Raw genomic sequence first — 27,973 nt, forward strand, 5'->3', positions numbered from 1 at the left:
GTGGTTAGAAACGAAAGAAAATGTGCAAAAAAATGTTACGTCATTAGGTATCGCAATATGACGTCAACACTTTTTGCGTAGATGAACACATTTATCTCCCTTGATTCATAGCTAAAATCCTGTCAATCTGCCCAAAGTTATCGTTCCTAAACATAATTTCGATATTAGTAAGCGTAACACTACGGTAAAATGGTAATATTAACAGGCTATGCTACATGTAAATATTTGTTATCACGAAAGAAACATTTTTTGGGGAAAGAAACAATAATTGTAGAGTTGTTCTATTCCACTAACAAACTGGTAACATGATCAAATTAAAAATCAAAACTACTTTCCCTGGACAGTTACTTATATATAAAAATGCTATATGAATATGTTACTAGAACGATGCGTCGATGCATATAGTATTATACAGCCGATATATCATCAGAAAAAGAGCTACATGTTTAATGTCAAAATGAAGTATACTACATATGGTTCAGTTTGCAAATCCCTCCTCCCACGTAAAACAAGACTACATTGAATGTATAACATGAGGTGCAACATTGACCACCAGGAGTAAAATTTTACATATAATAGACAGTTGTCCATTAAATTCGGGTGTCGGGCTGATAGATCGGCGTTGAGTAGGCATAGAGTAGGACTGTAACTATTCAATATCCCGGCATAGGAATCGGACAGATATAAGGGTGTTCATCAAGGCCAGGTGTCCATTTATACCGGTGTCTATCATAGATTATGTTTGTTATAATCATGTATCCATTTTAACCAGATACCCCTTTAGTTATTGACGTATAGAAAAATAACAGTAAGGGGGTCTATTATGTTCTGTTCTTTTTTTAACAATAATGTATCCGTTCGTCAGACGTCCATTATTTACAGGTCTTCTTGTTTGATACAATAGAGTGAATTTGATAGTATTGCTGTGAACAGGACCAACATATATTCTTTCGGAATACCAAGTTCTGTTGTCTACAGTTAGTCACAGAATATCGACTTCAGCCTGCTTTGTGTTCCGAGAGATTTTGTTTTCTTGGTGATGAAAGGGAAATAACTCGATGCAATTGATTCATGTGTGGCTGTTACAAAGAGCTGGATTATGTGCCGACTTATGTACAATTTTTTATATAAAAGGTGACGTCACATATTCTATACATATTGTTCTGCTTTTGGAATGTAAAAGGCGACATCAGGTATCCGGCCACATGTTTGTTGAGCCGTATTCAAATGCGTGGTATCAAATAAATAACGTTTCACCTGAAACCTAGTCCTCCATCATCACGTATACTCAATCTGACCCAAAGAAATATCAAATAAAAACACTAACCAAATGCCCGAAAACGTTTTTACGTATGTTTATTTTCAGAGTATTTTTTATATTTCAATAAAAACGTAGTATAAAGAAAACACTTAGACACCCTGTTCACGCTTTTACATATTACTGTTCTCGAGGGTGGTCCATCAAGTGTAATTTTGTTTGAAAGAGAGAGCCGAATGAAAACGAAACACGAGAGAAAAAAGGAGCAGCATGGCCGGAGGAAAGGGAAGAAAAATGGACAGACAAAAAGAGACATATGGTCTAAAAGTAGAAAAAAAAGTTTAAGTACAGTTGACAGTCTAGTCAAAATTAGATCTCCGTATCGCATCCGCTTATTGCTTCCGCGCGAAATATTGATCAGATGCGATGCGAAGATCACATTTTAATTAGTGTGTACCCTGACTATAGAGGTAAGAAGGTCACATTTTAATTAGTGTGTAACCTGGCTATAGAGGTAGGAAGATCACATTTTAATTAGTGTGTACCCTGGCTATAGAGGTAGGAAGATCACATTTTAATTAGTGTGTAACCTGGCTATAGAGGTAGGTAGATCACATTTTAATTAGTGTGTACCCTGGCTATAGAGGTAGGAAGATCACATTTTAATTAGTGTGTAACCTGGCTATAGAGGTAGGTAGATCACATTTTAATTAGTGTGTACCCTGGCTATAGAGGTAGGAAGATCACATTTTAATTAGTGTGTAACCTGGCTATAGAGGTAGGTAGATCACATTTTAATTAGTGTGTACCCTGGCTATAGAGGTAGGAAGATCACATTTTAATTAGTGTGTAACCTGGCTATAGAGGTAGGTAGATCACATTTTAATTAGTGTGTACCCTGGCTATAGAGGTAGGAAGATCACATTTTAATTAGTGTGTAACCTGGCTATAGAGGTAAGAAGGTCACATTTTAATTAGTGTGTACCGGACCCTGGCTATAGAGGTAGGAAGATCACATTTTAATTAGTGTGTACCCTGGCTATAGAGGTAAGAAGATCACATTTTACTTAGTGTGTACCCTGGCTATAGAGGTAAGAAGGTCACATTTAAATTAGTGTGTACCCTGGTTATAGAGGTAAGAAGATCACATTTTAATAAGTGTGTTCCCTGACTATAGAGGTAAGAAGGTCACATTTTAATTAGTGTGTACCCTGGCTATAGAGGTAAGAAGGTCACATTTTAATAAGTGTGTACCCTGGTTATAGAGGTAAGAAGGTCACATTTTGTTTAGTGTACCCTGGTTATAGAGGTAAGAAGATCACATTATAATTAGTGTGTTCCCTGACTATAGAGGTTAGAAGTTCAAATATTTATAATGTTCTTCAATGCCTAATTACTGAAATTATTACACACAATATAATCAGCAGATTGTTTATTCTTGATATAACTATAAGAATTTGCCATTTCAACATCAGTTTGGAAGTTCGTTATATATTTACATGCAAGGTATTTCTTAATATTGTTTTGTGATTTTTTTAAAATTCTAAATCCTAATAATAATACATGTAATTAAATTGTTTAAATCATTTATTACTGTATTTTCTCTCTCTACATTTTGGCCATAAGTGAGTCCACTATGGCCTCGTTGACGAGTTGTGCCGCCTCCACAGCCGTACCCCAGCTCAATGTAACCCCGCTGCCCCCGTGACCGTAATTATGAATAATCTGAAACAAACAACAGAAAACGCAAGCATACCCAGTGAACTTGAGTGAAGGTTGTAATCTGACGTGGGTCGGCTCTTATCAGTGTATTCTAAGTTATACTCGCATTTACATGGTCACATTTTTTTCTAAAACTTTTTTTTTTATCATCCTGTTCATATATGAATTGAGAAAGTACAGTATTTTTTTCATTGAAATTAGGAAGAGATTCCTCCTTTCCCCCTATTTTGCCTGTATTCGTATCTAAAGCTAGGTTGGAAGGGGGAAAGCGTTGAGCTGAAATTATGCTACGGATCCCGTCCCTAACACTGTAGCCGATTTCTGACCCTTTGAGATTTTTTCAGCCTCACCTTCATTTCTCCCTGCGGCAGTTTCAGGGTTTCCCTCTCCAGCCTGACTGGGTATCGGGTCGGCCTAAGACCCACCCATTCGTCCACGACCTTGGCTCCCTGTACATGGTATATAGAGCATTAGTCCAAACATTGTCCGGATTAAGTAACCAGGAAGTAGTATATAAAATGGATAGTAAGACAGATAGCTCCGTAAACAACCTCACCCTTACATTGTGACCTCGTATGTTAACAGAACCTCCATGTACGTCATGCATCCAATTCTGGTTTTCAATATTTTCAGAAATATATAATAATACATATTTTATTAACGTGTCACACATTTTAAAATACATCCATTATAATGCTGACTAAGTAAAATAATACATGAGAGCTATAAAACACTGCAAAGATGCTTCACTAATTAAAAAGATAAACTTATCCTTCGAACTTTATCTTAATTTGATGACATATCAGCATTTATAAAAAGAGATTGCCAGATTTCATCATAACAATCACAATCACATAAAAATGATTTTTGGATTCAACAGAGTTAGAATTACAATATATACAAAGTCTATCACATAATTGTACTGCAGGTTTAATATAGCGGCAAGACTAGTCTCTATACACAATTGCAAACTTCCATGCTGTAGTTTAGCTAACTTGGTCCAAGACTCAAATTGTCTAACCCCAGGATATCAAAGATGACCAGCAGGCAGCTCAGTCGATAAGAGCGATAGTATAACAATCTGAAGTCCAGATTTTGAGTTCCAGTCTTGTCCTGCTGATTTTTCACACTGACGTTGATTACATGTACATTTAGATATCTCAATTCTCAGTTATCAAAATAATTCTACATAACATATCATCCGGTTAATTTGTCATGACATATGAACATGAATATGTCATGACCAAATCAAAGGCACGCGGTAAGCTTTTATTTGTATTAAAAAAGATAGATACAATTTATGAGACAAAAAAATGTACCACAATCATTAACTGTCGACAGTCACTACATACCTGTAAGGATGGCCAAAGTGTATGACACCTTTCAAGGATTCCCGCTCTGTCTCGATGGTCAAACCCGAGACTATAATTCCCCTTCTGTTTACACCCTCCGAGAAGTACATACTCGCCACTATAAACGACGGAAATAAATGGAATTGAGTGTTTTCAAAGTAGGTATGGTATGAAATACCAGTGTAGTTAACTGGTATTAAATTAAATGATCTCTCTGGTAAATGTTATAAGTTAGACTGTTATTGTTGAGTAATGTAACCTACTTTGGTATGAAGTATGTATCGTCCTCTGTGAATACCCATTGCTTTATCCAGGGGGCTTTGACCTAAACAAAAAACAACAAACAATGGTGATCATTATTATGTCTGTTACAATGCAACGATTGTTATTCAATTATCACAGCAGGTAACTTTACGCGGAGCTGTTATTGTGCAATCAATCGTTTATAATCGTTTATAATCAAGGTACAAAGCTGCAACAACATTACCGAGGCACTGGATCCTCTGCTCCGAAAAACCAAACTTAAAAGTGAAACAAAACGCGGCTTTAATACTTTACCAACACATACGTAATGAATGATACTCAATGTACCCTAACAAGCTGTCCCCATTTTGATAACTCGAATGAATACACACGAGGAACGTTTACAATGTATCTGAACAAGTTATACTCGGCTTGTGAATTCCCCAACTAGCACTTATAAAGAATGCTATTCAATGTACCCGAATATGGTGTCGCTGGTCGGAAATTCTCCTTAGTAACAACACTATTTTGTAAGTAATGTTTTTTAGTATATTACCCGTATAATGTGTCCTCGGACGGGATAGATTTCCTGATCATCAAGGAGGTCTCGGCTTCCAAGACCAGTACAGTTGACTACTACATCAAATTGACCATAAAGCTAAAAGAAATTTGTTTATATTTGTTTTAGCTGAAGCAATTTTGTTTATCGAAATTATTCTTTTTTTACAATATTCAATACAAAATGAATTTGGAAACTTGAAAGTCTGTCTCCTGAACATTTTGCAGGGATATAAGGAAATAATATATTATAAAGCTAGTATTCAAAAGAATATTAGCATTCATAGACAAATCAATGTCTATATATCTTAGAAACACAAATGTCAGAACAGAAATTAACTTCTCGAGAAAATAATGTCATTTCAATCCAATCATGATATAGATATACGTACCTCTGACAGATTTTCAATTTTTCGTTTCTCAACTTTTCCACCGTTTGCTTTGAATCTAATTAGAAACGCAACAGGAGTCAATTCTATAGTTTTAGACGGCCATCCTATATATGTTTTATAGTATCGGGTATCTGACTGCTTCACGAAAAACAAATTATGATTCTAAAGAAAAATGTCACTATAGTTGTCCCGATGTATTTTCCATTGTAAAGACAAGAACCAGAAGTGTTGCCATATTAAACTTTGACAATGAAATAGAACCACGGCTTGCCTGAAAACAAATATCATGCTGCTAACACACCCTCTAAAAACTATTGAAATAACTTATAATTGTAAATCTCCTTCTTGTTTGTGAAATGATTCCGAACTGAAGTGCAGACCCACATTAGTGTTAACAGTGACGTCATTACACATACTTGTTCATTAGCCAAGGCATGTATCTCCTCATCTCCGTCAGTACTGTAGTAATGTGGTAGCCGTACCTATAGTGAAATCAAATACAAAACTCATCTTCATTCTGTTTACTGTATACAAATGCATCCGAAATGCATGCAATACTGACGTCAAATCGTAAAAAAGATATAACTTATAGAATACTAGTCTATAGCAATGGAAGACGCTGAAGTATCTTAGATAGAAAGCAGGCCCTGGTGAAAATAATTTCAGAAGTTAAAAAGTGTTGTACAGAAGTCCTTGGTTAAGTAGTTTATTTTTCAACAAGACGTGTGTATACTGGCAAAGGCTTTGGGTTTGTGAATCTTTTGTTACATGTGTCTAAGCTTCATACACAGAGAAATGACTGACATGTTCCTTACTGTTTCCTTACAGATTAAATGTCAATATGTCATACATACTGGTACTGTGTGATCCCGAGGCTGGTCAGTTCACACTGAGACATCTCCCGACAGTTAAATACAATGCTCTCGTATATTGGGTTCTGTCAAAATAAACGAAATATATTTTTGTAATAATAATTTCTATATTCAGTCGCATACAAAATTACTGTCGTGATTTATAAGGAACTGAGGATTTATACTCAAACTGAAATGATCTTTCAACAATTTTGTAAGTACGTGTATATCATTTTAACAAGCATGAAATAATGGCTATTTATAAGTAGAATAAGGGGATACATTTATCATTAAGATATAATACCAAGTGTTCAAAACGGATACATATATTTGGACCTCTACATTTTCTCACATCATATTGTATTGTATTGACGCTTGTAATAACGTAAAATAAATAAAAATACAATACTATCTCAATATAAAGATATCCTAATTAGGTCACCCGGGTGTTTTGCATCAGGCGTGCCCTACGTAACGGATAGACGAGATTGTACTTTTGATCGACAGTTCCCTGCCGATTTTCGTGTATATTTACCACAATCTTCTCCTTGCTGAAGATGTACCCTGACGATACGCTGTGTCCAGTCTCGCAGGCCATATCGGAGGTAGCCATCTCGGAGTAGAACTTCCATGAATCTCTCGCCCATCTCCTGTAAAGAGAAACATGGTCGATCCTATAGCATTGATATCATGTTAACCTCTTCCTAGCAGGTTCTGGAAGAGAACAAACCTGTATCAAACTGCTCGATGATCAACGAGTCAACTAATTTAAAAATCGTGGATTCTATTATTATCTTCAGAAACCAAAATTGATATGGTGCATCAATTACAGCAGTTGTGTTCTAAATGCTCTCTGCTCCTTCGCTGTTTCTTTCATTAGACGCTATGACTTATTAAACGGCATTCCGACTTAACAAATATACAAAGGGGTCATGTTAACTAACAGATAATGGAACGTGTGTCACAAAATGTACATACGTATTGAGTATTGCTCACTGGATTTAAGGGTTAAATCGTCAGTTTTGTGCGTGTATTATACATTTTGTTCACAATCTATATTTGACAACAAATATTACTTCCGTAAACACACCATTCCTAAAGTCTAAAAGACTGGTGCGATGGTTTACATAAGAAAACACAATCGTGTGCCAAGTCGATGGAGTCAACAGTCAAGTTCGTAACCAAAGGACACCATGCTTACTTATTTCTCCTTTTATTAGATGATTGCCATAGAGACAAGGCCTCAGTCAATACACATGGGCAAGCTGAAAGGGTCACTAATAAACTCTTTAGACATGGAAATCATCATGTTTCTTGTATTCAAAAGCGGTTTCTACGGATGAAAGGTATAACTGTTAATAATGTCATTGACTGTTTTAAGAACAAACGTAACAGCCAGCCTTGCTAAAAAATCATGGACTACTCGAGACATCCAAGAAGGCCAAGCACTATTACAATTAGCAAAGACCTACAACAGAAAACAATCAAACAATGAAGAGGGAAGATGTAAGGGATGGAATAGAATATGATAAGGGTACGAGATGCTGCACAAAAGTTCGACACTATCTCAAAAACAAGAAATGTGGTCGCCATTCTCTCAAAATACCAGGTGAAAAACTCAAACGACTTTTCTACGGATGTCGCTAGCATCATAGAAGGAAAAGACTTGTTAAAAGACGTAGTGTCTCTCTTTACTAACACACTCCATCCTCGATATCCAGGGGTAACACTAAGTTTCGCTCTCTGCACCCCTGGAATCATCCGCGATATCCAGGGGTTACGTTCACTTTCGCTCTCTGCACCCCTGTAATCATCCTCGATATCCAGGGGTTACGCTCACTTTCGCTCTCTACACCTCTGGCATATCTCATAGAAAAACTGAAGGCTCGGTTTGCGCCACCTTGTTGACTAGTTCGATCCTCCGATATACATCAAAAGAATCTCGCTGTCACGTAACATTAAAAACTGACAGGCTTTGAAGTCGGGCGTTTCTCCTTTGTAATCTTCAAAGAACAGGCATCAGCCTAGCGATTGGTCAGGTTTTTTTTTTACCAACAAGGTGGCGCACAGCGAGCCTTCAATTTTGCTATGACATATTCCAGGGGTGCAGAGAGCGAAAGTGAGCGTAACCCCTGGATATCGAGGATGCCCTGGAATATGTCATAGCAAAATCGAAGGTTCTGTGTGTACCGCCTTGTGTATGAAACGAGAAGGCTAGTTTGATCCTTTGATGTACATCACCAGAATCCCGCGGTCGCGTAACGGTTAAACCTTTTGGCTTTGAAGTCGGGTGTCGCCCCTCTGTAATCTGCAAAGGACAAGTATCAGCCTACTGATTGGTCAGGTTTATACCCGACACCAATCAAATAGCTTGTCGCGTGCCTTCAATTTTGCTATGACATATCCCAGGGGTGCAGAGAGCGAAAGTGAGCGTAACCCCTGGATATCGAGGATGAACACAACCGTGCATACAGCGGGCTGGATCATAAGGGAAAGGAAACAACAATCATTCTAGGTGACAATATTAATAGTAATGATTATGATTTCTAATCACTAATTCCGTATTTGAACTGTTGAAATATCACAGAAAATACTATGTTCGTTGACCGATGTATAATGCAGGATTTCATTTTGTTCTTAAAAGTCCACTTTTGTTGATTTACGCAGATCGCATATAAAAATATTATATCAGACAAGCAAGTGCTTATAAATAGATTCAGTTGAGTCTACATAAAATCGAAAAAGTTTTTTTTTGTCCGAAATGTATAATGAACAGCAACGTAAGATGACTGTCTATAATGATCCAAGTCAATTTCGTTAGTTGTAAGTCAAGCAATAACGTTACATATTGTATTTTAAATCAAGTGCAAAATGATGTATACATATTACTCTGTATAATATTTATAAGCCGTCCGCTGCTAGGCATTGTGGCGGAAACACTGTGTGTGTGTGTGTGTGTGTGTGTGTGTGAAGTTGTTGTTAATTTGTATTTTTCCTGTTGCACTGAATAAATACACAACTAACGATGTGTATATAGCTGATATGTGAACTTGAACATGGTCAACTTGGCGGGAATCTGTGTGTGGTCAGTCAGTTATTTGATGTTGCCAGGAAAAAAATAGTGTAATGACAGAGTTAAACTTTGACATTTTGTATATAGATCCGTAATAGATGAATCATTTTGTAACGTATCCATTAAAGAGTTAATGAAAAAGTATTTACCTGTATTAATATAGGGTTATATAAAATTATATTTGAAAGCTGATTTTAAAAGACGGCATGTTGATTCGAGAAAATGGAAAGGAAAAATAAAATGTTAATTTATTTGCACTTAGGTATTTTAACTGTAACGAAATTTACTAAATGCAATTTAAATCTGTTAAGGAAGGCTTTAACTGTTTATATATTTTAAAACGTACCCACTCTGAAGGTCAGAGTGATCTGTGTTTATCACGCGGCTCTGAATCATACATGTACATTATATCCGATTTAGGGTTACGTGTGTACGACACGTATTGTTTGTATTATGCATAATGATAATGTTAATAACAACTATTAACTGACTTCTGACAATTTAGTTGTGAAAGGTATGATCTTGTAATAAATGTGTTTATACTAAATCAGTATGATATAATACCCTATATAAGCTACGTATTGAGAATACCGTGAAGTGTAGTGGTTAGCACGAGTTATACGTCTTGCGTGTGTGCGATATGAATATCGAGGTTACAGCACGATGTACGCGTGTAGATGGAGTGTTCAATGTAGTGCAATGTCGTCATTTTACTGCTCCCTAGCGAGATAGCTACTAGGCTACCCACAGTACTAGTGCAGTGTATCGACATCTTATAGCCATATTACCTTTAGCTATCATCTAATACTGACCTAGTTATGACTAGAACTAATATTGATAATTCACCGACCTCCTCTGCCCCGGCCGGATATATATATGAAAATTATCTCGTCGTTATCTCGTCGTCAGAAGCTACGTTATCGCAGCTAGGTTATGAAATGAGGAGGCTTGTATACCTCTTGCTTTGTCTATCGATTATCACATACGATGACACCTGTGTTATCAGATTCTTTATACTATTTATCATATATACCTGGCGACATCCTCAGGAACCCCCTTGGTGTGAGAAGCATTAGGTCGGAAAAGTCCCCCTGCGCCGATACTTGTCGTGTTCACCTCGAACTTGTCGGCGATTATCTGGACAATCACATCCGGGATTAGTTTCTGTATGTTGATAGCGGTAGATAGGCCGACCACGCCTGCTCCTACTACACAAACGCGTGCCATTTTCTGAGTAACTTTTCACTGACAGGCAGCTCGACTGGTCTATGGATGTGTATGTATGTACACGTGAAACTTGTTGTTTGACAAATAGTTCGAGTCAAGTCAACGACTGGCGACTGTAGATGGTGTGCTCCAAGACTGTTATCTGTTACCTATGATCTAAATATAGACACGACTGTTAAGGTGGTGTTTAAGCCCTACTTAATGCATAGAAGTCTGAAAACTATTTAATAAAAATGAGGCATTAAATACCAATTGCGTTTCAATTTGAGAGCACGGAAGATTTTACGAGATCTCTATTATATATTGACGAGGTAGGGAAACACGCACAGGAATAAGAAAGATGTATTATAATAAACAGAGGATCCATACGTATATATCAGTCAACAGTCGAAAGTACTACCTAAGGGGTTGGCGCAGACGCCAATGATCATCAGATGGATTTGCTCCCATTTATCTTTCCTCGAGACACAGAAATACATTGCTTGGTTTATGTTTTTACTTTTGCCTGACAGGTTCTGATGCGCTGACATCAGCACACACGGCCAATGGTTAATAGTTTTGACTTATGTTAGCCAATCTCTTATTGGACGACGGCGGTGTGCTACAGCCATTCAAATAACGTTTTATAAAATGTTTAACAGTACGACAAGATCTGTAGACGACATCATTTTGTCGTTGTCTAAAGAAAATGATGCGAGTGATATTAGGGAGTACGTGTTTGCAATTGATCCTAAACAATCTAATAAAGATCAAATTTCAAGACATCACACAAGAAAATAACGCTCTTCAACTGATACCGAATTCAATAGGTTACATTTTATAATTAGTCATAAAATATCTATGCATATATATAATAAAGAGTGTTTGAAGTAATAACGTTGTATGCATAAATCAGATAATGAAACCGAATATCATAACAAAGGAATGGGGTTGCTTCTTGCTATACGATACTGCAAAGATTTATTTCTTTTTTTGCTCGGATCTTATTTCCGGTTTTTTCGAATATTGTTTTTCTGGAAAAGGTCAAAACCGTAGAATTCATAGCAAAATAGTCCAGCCTCACCTTACCACATTGTCCTGTGGTCACTACACCTAATATCTTCGAAGAATAGATCCCGTGGAATAGAACATTTTAGCAAAATGTTTCACATTAGTGTAAATAATGTTTCAGCAGAATGTAATGTTTTTAAATACAAAATATGAAATATCTTCCTTTTTAAAAAATATTAATACATTTCCATATGTTTGATGAGGTTATTTCAGAAACAAATTCTATAACCATTTCTGTCGCTTCAACAGCAGTACCCCAGCATAGAACCACTCCAAATGAACCATGGCCATAGTTATGTACAACCTTCAACAGCAGTACCCCAGCTTAAAACCACTCCAAATGAACCATGGCCATAGTTATGTACAACCTTCAACAGCAATATCCCAGCTTTGAACCGCTCCAAAGGACCCATGGCCATAGTTATGTACACCTTCAACAGCAGTATCCCAGCTTAGAACCACTCCAAAGGACCCATGTCCATAGCTATGTACAACCTTCAACAGCAGTACCCCAGCTTAGAACCACTCCAAAGGACCCATGGCCATAGTTATGTACAACCTTCAACATTCCGTCTGGCAGCCTTACGGATTCCTTCTCCAATCTGATAGGGATTTTCATGGGCCTTAGACCTACCCAGTCTTCTACCACCTTCACTCCCTATATACAGGAGAGAACAAACACAAATAATGGCTTAAACCAAGATTGTCTACATCTTCACAACCTGTCTAAACATGAGAAATGACATATTTCTTGAAGGAAATATAGTTAGTGATTGTACTAAAACATGTATATCTACCTTACTAAAATGGTTTTGATATGTATTCTTGACCTATTTCAAGGTAGGTGGGAATATAAGACTTGCATATAATATAAAGCGACTAACGTGGGCTCCCTTCAGATCAGCAGGATTACACTCGTTTTTACATCAACCCCCAACCCCACCCCAATAAGTATTTGTACCAATTGCAAGGTTTGAGCCCATTATCGTCCTCTAGTCCCTTTTCCACCTACTGTCTTTTGTATGTGTCTGCCATGGAACACTTATCAGCTACTCTTTGTTCTACCCTGTGACTCTGTTTCTACCCTGTCACTCTGTATGACCTATTTATGTTGTTTGACCGTAAGATTTCTTATAATAAAATGTTAAACTAGAACGTTTTGGCTTACTTATTTGACGGCCTTTTCACCGTTAGGACTGATTTGGTCTTTATATCACAAACCTGTTTAAACCTCATGGTCTTTACTCTCTGAGTGCCAAACATCTTAGCATCCAACAGATAAAATATCAAGACACTAGACTTCGTAAAACTTAAAAAGATGTTTAAAGCTTGTAACTCAAAATAGTGTAGTTTAACTTTGACCCCTACCGGTAACCGAAAGTTAACCTTTGACACAAAATTGTTTCCTGAGAAAAATATAAGCACTTGCATTCTCTACATCATACCAGAATATGGTATACTCGCTGATACGGTTTTCCAAATATTTCGGTCCCAGTTTTTCTATAATCAACTCAGCAAAGCACCATATTCTCGCCCCTTCTTCAACTTCAATCGTTCATTTTTCTATGAAGGAACTGATTGATACAAAAGCGAAACCCCATTTGATGATGACCTTACCCAAGATTTTATTTCTGCAAAAAATAATGCTTATCAGTTATGGCCCAGTCAAGCATTTAAACGGGACCCATCCTTTGTCTATTAGTATTTTCCATTAAAATCTTTTTTTCTGACTGAAAACGTTTTTTTTTTTATATTATTGAATGAATTTTCAAGCACGCGTTACTCATTCTATTATTAGACCGCTGCAAAATCGCAGATGCCCTCTACTGTGAAAATGTTTTATTTGTACCTGACTTACATGTATAACATGTTTTGACTTTGTTTTTACATGTATGTAGAGTTAAGATTTGTTATGATACAGTTGTCTCACGTTATACTACGTACTTGTCAATACAGCGATACTAAAAATAGAACTTTTGTACTTTCAAGTTGTTTGATATGCTGGGTTAAGAAGAACATATTCTTGTTCTGTCAGTGTTGTCAGAGCAGCAGGCACGGTTACTGTTGATAAATCTGTGGTTTACATGACTGTTCCGATTTGAAAAATGTACAATAACGACAGTAAATAATTTGAAAGAAATTAACGAAGTGTAACATCAATGTCAATTATGTCCCAAAAAGATCTTCTGAAAAACAAAACAATATTATTATTTTTTTCTCTCTCTCAAGGCTATAAAAGATAACAAACAAAGGTTTTCTTGATTGAGTTGAACATTCATCTTCACCCTTATGAAAGTATTTTATTTGTAGATGAGGGTCATGTGCATATTTGTACAAATTGTTCCATTATTCTATGGTGGTATGCCAATTTTAGAACATAACTGAGCACATAAAATAATGTTTAACCAATACTAAAGGTGTTGACATGTAACAAATAGATATGTCTATATACTACCTTGTTCAATGGAAATAACTTGGTACTTGAAATTATTCCCGATTGGTTTGAAAATAAACTCATCTTAAAAAGAGACTGCTTTTTAGAATGCACTTGCGATAAATGCAAAAGTAAGTGAACAGCGAATTTCTGACAATGCTTTGTAAATAAAACTGTTATGAAACAGAAATTGACTGTACTATTTGATTAATATATGTATGCCATTCATTATGTATATGCATACATATACTGTTCGAGGATATCTGTCCTTGGAGGATTTTCATCCTTTTTTGGAGTGTAATGTTTTAGACTTAAAACGAATACAGGAGTTGCACTGAAGTTCAGACGAATAAACCCAATCTCGAACGTATTCTTCCAATTTAGAGGAACTGCATATAGCTGTTATGTTTATATATCCGTCATAGGTTCGTTAAATAGCTCGTATTCCTGTGATAGTGTGTGTCTAGTAGTACATGGCTAGGTCGGAGGCTGCCAGTCGGGAGTAAACACTCCAAGACATCATTCACCACCGCCTGGTATGTAAATCATTAGTAAAGAATTCATGTTGTTGTTTGTTCGATATGGATTTTAATACATCAGGATATAACCTTATACAATTTATAGTTTTACTTAAAAGGCTAGGTGAAAACACGAATATAAACAAAACGTACCGACATAATAACGGCAGTAACATCTCCATATATTCAAGAATTTTCACATTTGCTTTATTGGTGGCTTTATCTTTTAGTCAATTTCTTAGAGTACTAAGTCCGACAGATTTTATGTGTATTAGCTGTAACGGTCTTTCTCGATGGTCGGCGTTTTGTAATAACTTGGCATGTTCGCAAGCTTATGTTTTCGCTGATTTTGTAGAGAAATTAATACTTTAAGATGGGTATTTGTGCCTTAATTTGATTACGAACGGAAAGACATGCTTTTGTGAAATTCCAAGACCTTTTTTGAATATATGATCTATTTGATGTTCCAAAGACCAATACATCTGAAGCAAATGCTTAGAATAATATTTTAAGGTAAATTAAACATAATTCATTAAACTAGATATCACAGACCTTTAAAAGAATCCAGTATATCTTTTAATTTGATATCGTCCCACGACCTTAAAAAATGCATCAAGATCGTTTTTGAAAAGAAATTGATTGCCCTTGGTTTTATTAGACTACTAGCCAAAAATGCCTCTTGATTATTCACAAGATGTTTTTTGAAGATTATGATAACGTATGCCATTGCCCTTGGAGTTTTGGACTATGCCATTCATTTTGACAAAGATATAATATCCGTGTACATCAGTTCGCTACGTTCCAAATATGATAACTCAATGCATCTTGCTTCTTCAGGAAGATACAGCCCCTGTGCATTTGGAAGTTGTTCGATGCATATTACGTAATTCATTTTCGCGAACCACAATCCTTAATCTCAGCAAGCTCTTGGCCCTATGTTTCTTGGTAGTTGAGCCAGCCGGACAGGCCGATAGATGACAGACGTCACGTAATCTCCAAACTCACAAGCCGTTCATACCGAGCATGCTAAAATTTAAAGCAGACAAGAAAAGCCTCATCGTGAACTTGTGTAAATAAAACTATAGTATCAGTATGCGATGTCAAGTTTTAGAACGTCAGCCTAACTGGAGCTTTTTGTTTCTAAGTACCTCCTGGTGTGGATCGAGGATGATGAGATCCCTGAACTGGAAGTCACTTGGTACACCTATGATAAATAGATTTATGTCACACGGTTTACCCCATATGGGACACGTGTATCTTGTAAATGTAGAGGTAGGAAAAGCATAGTCCATAACTTTGTTTAATTAACATACAATCCACGTGCTCCAGATGTTCTTTTAACTGTCGGCCACGACATTGACCTTTACCCCTGGCAGGACCCGCTGTATATTGATAACGAAAATATAACATGTAGGCTGTCTATGTCATGCGTTATCGGCACATGACATCGTCATATTAGCGCGTGTCTAGGGTATGCGAGGGTTAACACCGACAATCGACTTCAAATTCCAAATGGGTAATGTAATTAATAGACAATTGCATGCACTCTTAGTCTCTGAATTATCAAAATTCCAATACATATTATTTTGCATACATGATCATCTCATTAGTATGTTCATTCTTTTTTTTGCAAGCTGTAAAGATAATCCCCTTTTGGATGCAAGGAACGACGTTGTCATGTATCATACAACACAGTAAAATCATTTCATCCACCCAGGATTCTAATGAAACATCTCTAATTTCAATATTTTGAACACAATTTTATAATGCGTTTTGATAATAAAAAGATGTAAAGATTACAATCAACATTTAATGATCTCCATACAATACTAAAATACCAATATCATTAACAGGATTTCTTTGATAATGCAATCAAATCAAACCCGTATAATGATGTCTATACAGCAATACACTCATTAATGCAAATACATACATGTACAGATGTGACAAGTCGTAAAGCTTCGTACAAGATAAAAGATCTTATTATAATAATTTGGTCAATTTTACACATATTGAACTGAAATTGTATACATAGGTGAAATATGGCCATGCAAACAACATATCTTCTGATGTGGCCTACTATAATGAATTGTGGTGTGGGTTGGTGTCGATCTATAGTGGCTGCAAAACACACTTGGTCGTCACTGAAGACAATTTCAGAGATCAACAGTGGATTAGCCTTGTTATCCAACCTATCATCATGAAGTGTGTCGGACACTACAGCTTAGTGCTCAACAAGACAATACTCGGTGACATATATGGCGTGACATGCAGCAGACTCTGGTTTGTAGCCCAATATTTTTCTGATCTCTTGCCAATATTACATGTCCGATCGATGCATTGGAACGCACAAATCAAATAGTTTTCTATCCTTCATGAGACAAGTGATTTGCAGAACACCCTAGAACAAATGCTAGCTAATTACTTTGCTATGCTAAATCGGTGTTTTCATTAATACTTTAATTTCTACTCAAGTTGGACTCACTGTAACTACCTAATGTTGCCCGTTTCATTTGCCGATAAAATTGACCAGATTAACATTGCCTGTGCGTATGAATACATATTCAATCATTTTGCGAAAGGATATACCTATTGACATATTTAAACACAAGACCAACTCAATTCATCACCCATCTTTTCAATCTTTATATTCCTTGTCAAAGTAATGACGGCTAGCGTTAAATGCGCAGAATAGATTAGATGTGCACCTTTAATTTGTTGTATGATTTAAACACATTTGAATGAAATAATAGAAATATTACGGAAAGTTGGAGTTTTCGTTCCTGTCATTATATTAACAATCAAAGTGCAACTTTGATAATATTTTGATAATTTCTGAAATGTCTTACTTGTGCAAGTTCAATAACATGGAATGTCCCGAAATTGTGATATCGCCACTCTCTGTGACATGTCATACTGGTAAGATAAATATCTGTTTTATATAATTAGAAATTTAATTAATATAACATAAAAAAAAAATGTATGTTTATTTCAATCAGATACTTCAAATTAACAATAAGAAAACAATTTGTAAAATGGTCTATATCCTGCACTGTTTTGCTGAAGTATTCTTATGCCAATTGGAAAGTTTCGGAAAAAAGGAAAGCTGTGTATGTATTACTTCACCTTTCTTTTAAAGATATTTTTTCTGTTATCCTTTTATATACCATATACGTATAATTTAAAAATAAGCTGTACATCTGAATACGTTATACATAATTTACATATACCAATGGTGTGCAAAAAGATATAAAAGAAAATTAGGAAATGTTATACGTCGAATCTGCTAAACATAAGAGGGGTGATGTAGTGTTGTGTCATGCCGTACAATAACAAGATTATTTTAGACTGGATTGCCTTCAAACAACAATGTGATTAACACAAATAAATGCAACAACTGTTAATCAATTTTTTTTAACAATATTAATTTAACTTTAGAGTTTCGACGAAGTTGTTCCAGATATAAGCTCTTTAACCATTTCTGTCGCTTCAACAGCGGTTCCCCAGCTAAGAGATACTCCATCGGGTCCATGGCCATAGTTATGTACAACCTGTAACGAACAGATACATTACAAACTATGACAGATTCCCATGATTTTTGTTTGTTTTATCTTTCCTGACAGCTTTTGTCGTGTAACCACGGGGATTCAATCACTTACAAAAATACATGTAAACACGAATAACTAGATATTTACCTTCAACCTTCCGTCTGGCAGCCGTACAATCTCCTTCTCCAGTCTGATAGAAGCTCGCATGGGCCTTATACCTACCCAGTCTCCTATCACCCTCGCTCCCTGTACCGGACAGAACAACAAGGTAATACATAGCCAATAGGTGTGAAGATGTTAACGTTATACGTTTAAACATTGTTGTAAAAATATAGACTATAAAAAACATTAACAAAATTGCATATGCACCATTAGACCTATTCACGAGGGTTGACATATTTTGTAAAGAGCATATTTGCAGTAGGAATTAAAGCAGATATATTTGTATAAATTGCTCAAATACACATTCACAAACTAGTTGAATTCGCAACCGGTTATGTCCCTGTATTTATTGTAAAATACTATATATCACGATACATTAGTGGCGATATTTTGGCGACGCTGAAGGCATTAGGATATAAAAAGAATACCAGCTCAACAGTATTAGACGTAAAGCGTGCGTCCCTCGTAGATTCATAGTAACGTCTGTTGTATTGAAGATATTAAATGTACCTTCTGTACCACTCGCAGTAGTTGAGCTCTATATTTTTAATTTTTTGTTTTTCTTTAACTTCTTACAATTCAATATCTTTCTTGGTACATGCAAATCTACCAGATACCTATTGTTTCACCTTGTGACCCTGTATGACCTTTGTTTATTGTTGGACAGTAACATTCCCAGCATTATAAATAATATATACATTACTACTAACAATCATCATCGTAGCATACATCGAAGTTAATTATAAATTCAATATACGTTTGCTCAACATGAGAAATTACTTTTATTGGAATAGATAACATCCAAGTTCAATTTCCTCTCTAATTAGTTTTTACCTTTAACGCCGGCCATAGCTCGAGACAACTGTCCAAAATTCCTTTTTCAATAGATGGATCCGGCGTCAAGGAAACGTTATTCTCATCCCTCGTTCCCCCGAGCAGAGTAAAATCATCGCTGGAAAGTAGCAATTTTAGGACACCATATACTCACGTATAATCCGTCCATCAGATATAATGAATAAAGCTTGTATTTTACGTTATGTGTTATATCAGCTTTTTTCGATTCTTTGCTGAAAATCGTTTGCTCTATCAGTGTGTTTATTCATTTGTTGATATTTGATTCATAGATAAATGGATTTATTGTGAGTATACGCAACTGTAAAAGGTATGCATTTGGATGATGATGATTCGTGAACTTTTATAAATGTTTACATGATCTACCTCGGAAGTATATGTGTCATGGCGTCGGTACAGACCCAGTCCTTTACCCAGGGAGCCTCCACCTGTGATACAATTTATATAATAAATAATCATCCAAACGAAACGGTAATGTGTTTTACTAGAAGCTCATCTATCTATCTTGCAATATATTCAGGATATGAATAACGATATAAATCTTCCATCTAACAATGGTAAGAAGTTGATAACGTCATTTTTTTAACTAACAAATATCCTTCATTTTCCCTCGAAATCGTATTTACGTTACGCTGTTATGTGATTAAGCATTAGACAAACGATATCTGTAAAACACGAACTTAATCAGGAAAACAATGTCACATTATTACCAAAAGCAACCAGAATATCTGATATATCATATAAAATATTTCCATGTTATAAAGAAACATGAAAATGTCCATCTAACAGATCAAGTAAGAACTATTACGTCAGCTAGGCATTGTAACCATGGTTTGCGAAAACACAATTTCGGATGTAAACCAAAATCAATTTTGACACGATACCACCAAAATGAAATCGGATTACGTTGAAATTCACATCTATGTTTACGTCTCACCCTGACGACCTGTCCACGTAGCGGATATAAAAGCTTGTCTCCACAAAGCTGCTGACTGCCCAGACCGGAACAGTTGACCACTACGTCACACTGACCGTACATCTGTAATAAAACACGTGGTGTTATTAGAACAGATGTTTACGTGTGTCTCTTATATTTCAGTGTGTCTTAGCAGCTTTATCAGGATTTATGAAATAAATTACCTTAGCTGTTATAACTAATATTGGGAAATATTCATTTGTGTTATTTCTGTAAATTTATAATAGAACCATGACTTTCTTAATAATATACACAAAGGAAAAGTTTCCTCAATCCATTTACACAGATCAATTGTATTTAAGGGAAATTAGGGGTGAATTCCATCTCTAAACTGCCATTCATGCTAATAAAGTTATTATCTTTTTGCGTACCTCACTTAAACTTCTTATGTTTCTTTTCTCTACTTTGCCACCGTGTTCTGTGAATCTGGAAAAAAAGATATGTATATAAGTAAATAAACTGATGACTACTTATAGCGGTGTATAAAATGTCGGAAATAACATAACTTATTTCAAATATTGTATACCCACATACACTTAACAGGATGTCAGATTCGTGCAATGTTGCTGCATCCCATATCGAGATCCAGATACATAGATTAAATAATTGTGTCCAAATTAACTTTGCAAAAATATACTATTTATAAAAGGATAACGAACTAGCGGGGTTTATAATCAGGTAGTTTTGTTCAGGCAACAAATCCAAATAGCAAAAATATGCCTTTACAAACTGGATGCGCTAAAATGTAGCAATTTATTTCTGTGTCATCGTCTCTTAATAAGAAATCTGTAAAAAAAAATGAATACTATTTCAAAAAAAAATATATTCATCTACACACTTAACATGAGTGGTCTTTAAATCGTGACGTCAGCTAGGTACCGTTAATTAACTTTTACCGTTCATAGTGCATGGAGTTTGCAAAATTTCAGCTTCAATTTCTGCGTGCCTTATTATTTGACTCAATGCAGAACCTATTCACTCTGTTATTTTCTTTTACTGTTCATACATGTATCGCACAAACTTATTACGCGTGTCTATTTATTGGTATACTGTTTGTTTTACGAAAGTATTAGAAACCGTTTATATAACTTACTGTTTCATCAACCAGAACAGATATTTCCTCATATTTGTAATTATAGTTGTTATCTCATATCCAAATCTGCAACAATAAATGATAATAGAAAACAACCGGTGCAAAATTCCTTACTAAAAGTCAGCTTATCCAATGTAAAACAGTTTTAGTAGGTTAATAATCTACGAATCGACTCACTTTATGTATACGCCAAACTATTCAGACAAAACATACGAATAACGATATGAGAAAATGTAAAAATTACTTCCACTGAGGATAGAACAAAGAAGGGAAAAAATATGCATAATAATCTACTCCAAAAAGAAAAGCAATTGATAACTTTAAATAAACACGTAAGAAAACATTCGGGATACTTGAAGATGATCTTTATTTACACTGATCTAAATTACTTTGCATCTGTTGTTCAAATGACGCTGAAATAATTATTATACATACATATTCCGTTGTTTGTTTACCTAAATCTGTTGTTTACTCCTAGTTGGTTTAGTTCCTCTGGCAACATTTCCCGGTATGAGTACACAATGCCGGCATACAAAGGTGTCTGTAACAACATGCATCAGAAATATAAAAGTACAATTGTAGTTTCAATTTACTTTGTAATATCAGCATTCATTTGAAGGAATTTTGGAAAGCCTCGTAATTTCAGCGACCGAACATTCAATTTGAGCTGCACTGAATATCAACATGTCTTTTTTCAGGTGAACATTAATTTATACCTTTGTCTTAGTTTTATTGAACAGGTATCCATGCGATATTATGTGTCCAGTGGTACCCGCTAGGTCGGAGGTTGCCATTTGGGAGTAGGCATTCCAAGACGTCTCACACCATCGCCTGGATCGATACATCGTTAATGAATAGTTTATATCCTTCTTTCTTTGATTGATACAAATAAACAGTCATCATGACGTATAACTCTTGCTTATTCTAGTATAGATGCGATAATATTAATAAAGACAAAGTTATGCAGACATTTTAGTGCTGTGAAAGACTTGTATGTTGATATCTCAATTTTTGGCTTAAAACCGATATTCATGTTTCGCCCTCTATAGCGCCAGAAAGAGATTGATCTTCCATGGCTGGGAGAGGACTATTATTTAATAACAATAAAATCAGGATCACCTAGGAGAAGACTTACATTGGATAGTAAGATAAATGGATCGCTACTCTATGGTTGGAGTAGGACTTTTAGGTAATAGCAATAGAAAGGTCTCGTCTTTCCCTGGCAGAGAGCGCTCTGGTATTTTATAACGCTTAAGGATCTAGGTGAGGACTAGATTTACTAAGAATGAAAAAGATCGTTCATACGTTACTTGGACAGGATTGATTTATAAAAATACAAGGTAGTATTTGCAAAGGTGCATGGGATGCAGACGTGAAACATTTGTATACGTTGTGTGTTGGGAAATTCTATATCTGTGACACATGGGAATATGTAACTGCCTGATTCAGAGATATTTAGATACTTGGAAATGCCAAGTACAACTATTTTTTTATGTTACCATATTTACATTGTATGTTGCTGAATCTATTTTTTAAGGAAAAACTGCTCACGGCAAAGCATTGTCATATACTTAACATTGCAACTAACCCTAGCATGTGACTTATAACATATATGAATAGTTGACATGAGAGCTAGTTCGTTCAAGTCATGAGCCAAGAACTTAATTACAAGGGACAATCATGCCAAGTATATTCGTCTCTCCATGCCCTACAATTATATGATTATAAGAATATTGACCTCAATCGCTGGTCTTACTCAGCTTGGAAAATTATGATACCTTCTATAGGATATATGGTTATGGAATCGGTATCTCAACAATATTTATAGTATGACCCAGGGACGAAGTTATAGTTATAGAGTGGGTTCCCCAACTGTTTCCATGTCGTGACAGAGAGTTAGTGCTTTGACTTCATAGGTTTAGCGATAACATCGGAGAATATAATGATATCATGTTAATATCTACACCCACTAAGAACATAGTTGGTTTTACGATTTTCATCTGAACCGTTTCAAAGTCATTCTAGTGAACACACTTATTAGACCTTCATACCAACAGACTACTGTCAACATTTCAAAAAGAGTCTACTTGATTACTCCAAAGAGTTTATGTCTTTGCAGAATTTGAAAAATCGTCCCCGGTGACCCAGAAGGTGGTTACTTAATTGCTCATGTTAACCAATCTTTTGCCATAGTATGCTACGTTCCAAGTATAATGACCGTGTCTCTCTTTGATATTCAGAGGACTTTGCCTAAATGGGTTTTATATAATTATTTAACCCATCTGACAATAAAAATTGGTCGAAATCAGGCTAGTCACTAGACGCCCATTTTTAAAAATTAGTACATGCACAAATACCTGGTATAAACATTTGTAATAATGATTACTTTAGTGTGTCAGTAGGTATTTCGGGAATTGTTGTTGCTGAAGGAAGAAATAGTCCTCCAGCTCCAATGCTTGTCGTTTCGTCATATAACCTGTCAGCCACGACCTTGACCTTTACCCCTGGTAGGACTCGCTGGATATTGACCGCTGTAGAGAGACCCACCACTCCGGCACCAATCACAATGATGTTTACCATTATCCAAGTTAGTTTTTTCGTTGTTTTATCCAGTCAATAGGTCACACTTGCCTTCGTATGATATATAGCAATTATCATACAATGGTCAATCCAAACCTATATTTGATCAAATATACGACATACTTAAAAATTATGTAACACATACTGCGTTCAAGATACATATTTCATATATGAACAGGTAAATATTAAAATGACAGAACGGGATTTCGAACGTGTTCATTCATAAAAATTTAATAAAACAATAACGCTTTAAAAATCACTTCTTATAGAAAACCCGATTCTATGTGAAAAATGCCAATCTGTCATAATGACTTGATTTAAGATGACAGTTCATCTGTAAGATTCCCAAGTGTGTGAGCAAGATATATGATACCACCTGACTTCGAATATACACAGATTGTAAAACATTGCTACTGTTGACATGCCGGTACACAGAATACGACAGCGATTATTTCCGGTGTTGTCCGGAATGTAGAAACAGTTTTTGTCAGTTCCTTGGAATATTGTGACATAATAAGGACATACATATCTCAGTAAGACTTTTGAAAACTAAACCTTAAGCAATCAATTTAAACCTTTCTATATACACAGATGTTAAAGCAAACGTTGGTCAAGATATTTTAACAACAATATACTTCAAATGTATATGAAAACAAAATGTCAACAGGCAGAAAAATAGAAAGAAGAGTTCAATTTGGATAATAAATTATGGAAAACTAACTTTCCATGTCAACTCAGAACACAAGATTTCAGCAGTTACAACAAACTGTTATGTAACCTGGTTTAGTAGGAACATTGCACTGTTTTTCATGTTTCATACAAAAACAAAAAAACGAAACGGAGCAAAAGGCACACTTTCTTGGAATGTAAAAAAGGACAAATGTTATTTCGACTCATTCAGTTAAAGATGTACCTATAAGATGACTTATTCTTTTTAGCTATAATAAAAAAAAAACCTGATATCTGATGAACAAAATGGAGACTGTTCTTTTTAAAGATTACGAAAATGTCCCTATTATAAAACATTATATGTAGTAATTTAGATAATAATTTATCACACACAATTAAGAACACTATAATGTCCAGAGATACAAAGCAAATTGAAAAGACGATGATCTTAAATCTAGATTCCAACAACGAAGGAGAAAATGGCTTTAATTAATTGATACCTCGTTATAAATCCTGAAAATCATTGATTTTTTACACTTAACATTTTCATTTGATATGAATGCATGAATGCTTAAATCACTTAAATCCTAGCTGACAATGGCCTTTCTATACTTTTCTGTCTCTTCTCCTTTCCTCTTACTTTTTTTATCTGTTATCTTACAAAGTGTTCTTGTTCCTGTATATCAGTGTCATAATGTTTTTATTAACATACAATGTAAGTAAGCATTGGTACATGAATTTAAATGTAGATGAACGTATGTTGGTATGTTAAAATGTTTCTATGTATATTTAAATCTGCGTTGTGCAATGTGTTATTAATAATTAAATAATTAAAAAAAACGAATGTTGCGTAACAATGTCGTCAATTTATTCACGCTGCTCGTCAGTCTACCTGTAATGGACTATCGTGTGCAGTGACGCATTCCTTATAATGTCTTTATCTGTAATCGTCCCAGGTAATACTGGGCTATCCGACACGTATGATAATGGGGAATGACGGATAATTAGTCTTACCTGGTCAAACATCAAACACATGTGTAACACAAGCAAGCGGAGTTAAATATATTGTTTCTACTCTGACACATGTAATCGGGCCTTAACAAAATACATATAACCGGGTAGTGTGGAAGACACTGGCAATATCAAATATACATCTGTATTTAACACGCCTAATACCAGATATGTAAACTGATTGGATACATTCTATATAGATCCTACCACATCAGTGAATATAAAACCATACCAGTATATGTGAAAATATCTATCAAAACATGACAGACAACTGCACATGGAAACAAAATCAACTCAACAGTAAAAAGAATTAAACCATGTATGCATTTATATTAAAACTGAAGAATGAAAATAATTATTGAGTGAACGAACTTGAAAATTACTGAGTGGTGTCGATCTATTTCCATCTTCGGGTCGTGCTATTTGAACCTTTATATCAACAGCAGCTTTATATCCTGGGGTAAGGGAAAGTCTAGAGCAGGCAGACAGAGATACGACATGGAGATAGAGGTAAATATCATATACGTTAACACACTTCTTGCTATAACATTTTACTAAACTGCACTGACAATCAGTAACTCTAATGTATTTTTCGGTTATGACTAAATTCCGTCAACTTACTATATCCTCAACCGACTCGTGCCGGATCTAGGAACACAAGTCTAGCTCTCTCGTCGTTGTATATTTGTCGATGTTTCTTTTGCCGTATGTAATGGAGGTTCTTCCTTTTCCAAAACACCTTGGCCGAGTTTGCACATATTGTACAGGGTGCTATTGTTGGCATGTCCGTACATAGCATACGACGGCGATTACTTCCTGTGTGTTCCGGACAGTTGAGGGGCACGATAAGGATAATTATAGTAAGGATTAAATACAGTAAATGGAGGAAAATAACATATCTAACGGGACTGCAGTACATACAAAAGGATTTTATTTATATATAGAATTAAATAAATTCAAAATATCAATTAATCATTTCAAAAGTGGATAAAAATATAACAAAATATCATTTGTAGTACGTAATAACGGGTGGATCTCAAATCCTTTAAAAATATCACGTGGAATAAAACACAGATGCCCTGCATCGGCACTATTATTTATCATGGCAGCAGAAGTTCTGACATTAATAATAAGAAGTAACCAAATCATGCATGGAATAAAGTTACATCATAACTAAAACAAATCTTACAAAATATCACAATTACTTGTAGCAGACAAAACTGCCGTATTATCTCATTTCTTCGAGTATACGAAAGAAATGTTCGACGAAGTAAGAAAGGGGTGTTTTTCTTTTTACTTCTGGTGATTGAAATAAAAGAAAAATTCCTCATGCCCAGGGTTTTTACTTCAAATGAAAACTCATTGGATGGAATTTCCCTTGAAAGGGAAAACAGATATGGTAATAAGATAATCAATGACATATAATTTATCGGATCTCTATTTTATATCGACCCAAAACAGCATACGGGATTTTGAAAAGATAATTCTCAGGAAGGAGAGAGAGAGAAAGCCATAAGAAATGGAATGCTCCATCGGATCAGAATGCACTCACTGCCTGTGGATGATTATATTAGTTCTTAGTGATGTCATTTAGTCAATGCTTCTGTCACATTCCAGCGTTTTATGTCCTTGGTGTTAGCGGCATTGATAGAAAGACAGTCTGGTGTGTTTGGACGATAGGACTGCCTATTTCACAAGTTTGCCTCTCATCTCCATGTGCTGCAACAAATCGTCTTGAGTCAGGTTTGAAGTTAAAGCTATCAAGGCGTCAGTTGTTACGAGAGAGTGTGGTGTTCATTGGACACCATGCACGTTTCCATGGTCTTGCATCCTATTACAGACGATTTATCCCTAAGCAGGCCCTGCTGTTGAAGGCTGCACCTCATTGTGCCATATGATGTGTGTTGTGTCAAATGTAAGGTATAGGGAACGGGCTACTACTTACAGAGGTAAAACCTTGACAAAAACGGTGAGGAATCGGAGTAATTTTTAGTTTGGCTGATTCGTATCTTTTAAATAATACATGATGCCGAAAACTTATTCCAGAGTATTTCACTAGTATGATACGTTACTAAAAATAGATCTTGAGAAAGCAATTCAATTTCAAAATTTTATTGATACATGACATTCATAATCTAAAATGTAAGTGAACTTGCAGACTCCCAGTTCTTTGAATAATACTATTCCATACAGCCATTTCTAATGCAAATTGTTCATCATTAATTTAGGTAATATCCCCCTTCCTTATGATAAAGATAAAGCCATACCGACCAGGTAGTAATGGAAATGAAATGATATATGAAACAAAGGTTGTAATATGTGGCCAATATATATTTTTGACACCTCAGTATTTTTTTGTATTTGTCTTCAATTAATTTTTATATGAATACGATTTTTACATATA

General features: G+C 35.4%; 1 protein-coding gene across 1 annotated transcript; it reads right to left on the bottom strand.

Annotated features, from left to right (window-relative positions):
• Positions 1–1,339: 1,339 nt before the first annotated feature.
• Positions 1,340–27,969, bottom strand: LOC110447632. The gene is made up of 21 exons (XM_021493472.1): positions 26,191–27,969; positions 23,696–23,985; positions 22,026–22,140; positions 21,765–21,850; positions 21,310–21,375; positions 20,588–20,642; positions 20,178–20,279; positions 19,607–19,668; positions 19,223–19,340; positions 18,374–18,472; positions 12,237–12,384; positions 10,483–10,690; positions 6,912–7,026; positions 6,380–6,462; positions 5,942–6,007; positions 5,526–5,580; positions 5,132–5,233; positions 4,596–4,657; positions 4,333–4,450; positions 3,331–3,429; positions 1,340–2,983 (listed from the first exon to the last, which is right to left on the bottom strand). Exons 2-21 carry the CDS (start codon positions 23,887–23,889, stop codon positions 2,867–2,869), a joined length of 2,070 nt encoding a protein of 689 aa, XP_021349147.1. The 5' UTR covers positions 23,890–23,985; positions 26,191–27,969; the 3' UTR covers positions 1,340–2,866.
• Positions 27,970–27,973: the final 4 nt, after the last annotated feature.

The sequence above is a fragment of the Mizuhopecten yessoensis genome, unplaced genomic scaffold (genome assembly GCF_002113885.1).
Source record: "Mizuhopecten yessoensis strain PY_sf001 unplaced genomic scaffold, ASM211388v2 scaffold3537, whole genome shotgun sequence".
In the NCBI taxonomy this organism is placed as follows: domain Eukaryota; kingdom Metazoa; phylum Mollusca; class Bivalvia; order Pectinida; family Pectinidae; genus Mizuhopecten; species Mizuhopecten yessoensis.

Excerpts from the sequence above, each read along its gene's own strand:
- LOC110447632 (XM_021493472.1), bottom strand. The coding sequence starts at position 23,889 with ATGGTAAACATCATTGTGATTGGTGCCGGAGTGGTGGGTCTCTCTACA. Across the intron at positions 10,691-12,236 it reads TGGAGTGGTTCTAAGCTGGG|AAGTTACTCAGAAAATGGCA; the intron begins GTACTGCTGTTG and ends CCTGTCAGTGAA. Across the intron at positions 2,984-3,330 it reads TGCCGCAGGGAGAAATGAAG|ATTATTCATAATTACGGTCA; the intron begins GTGAGGCTGAAA and ends TGTTTGTTTCAG.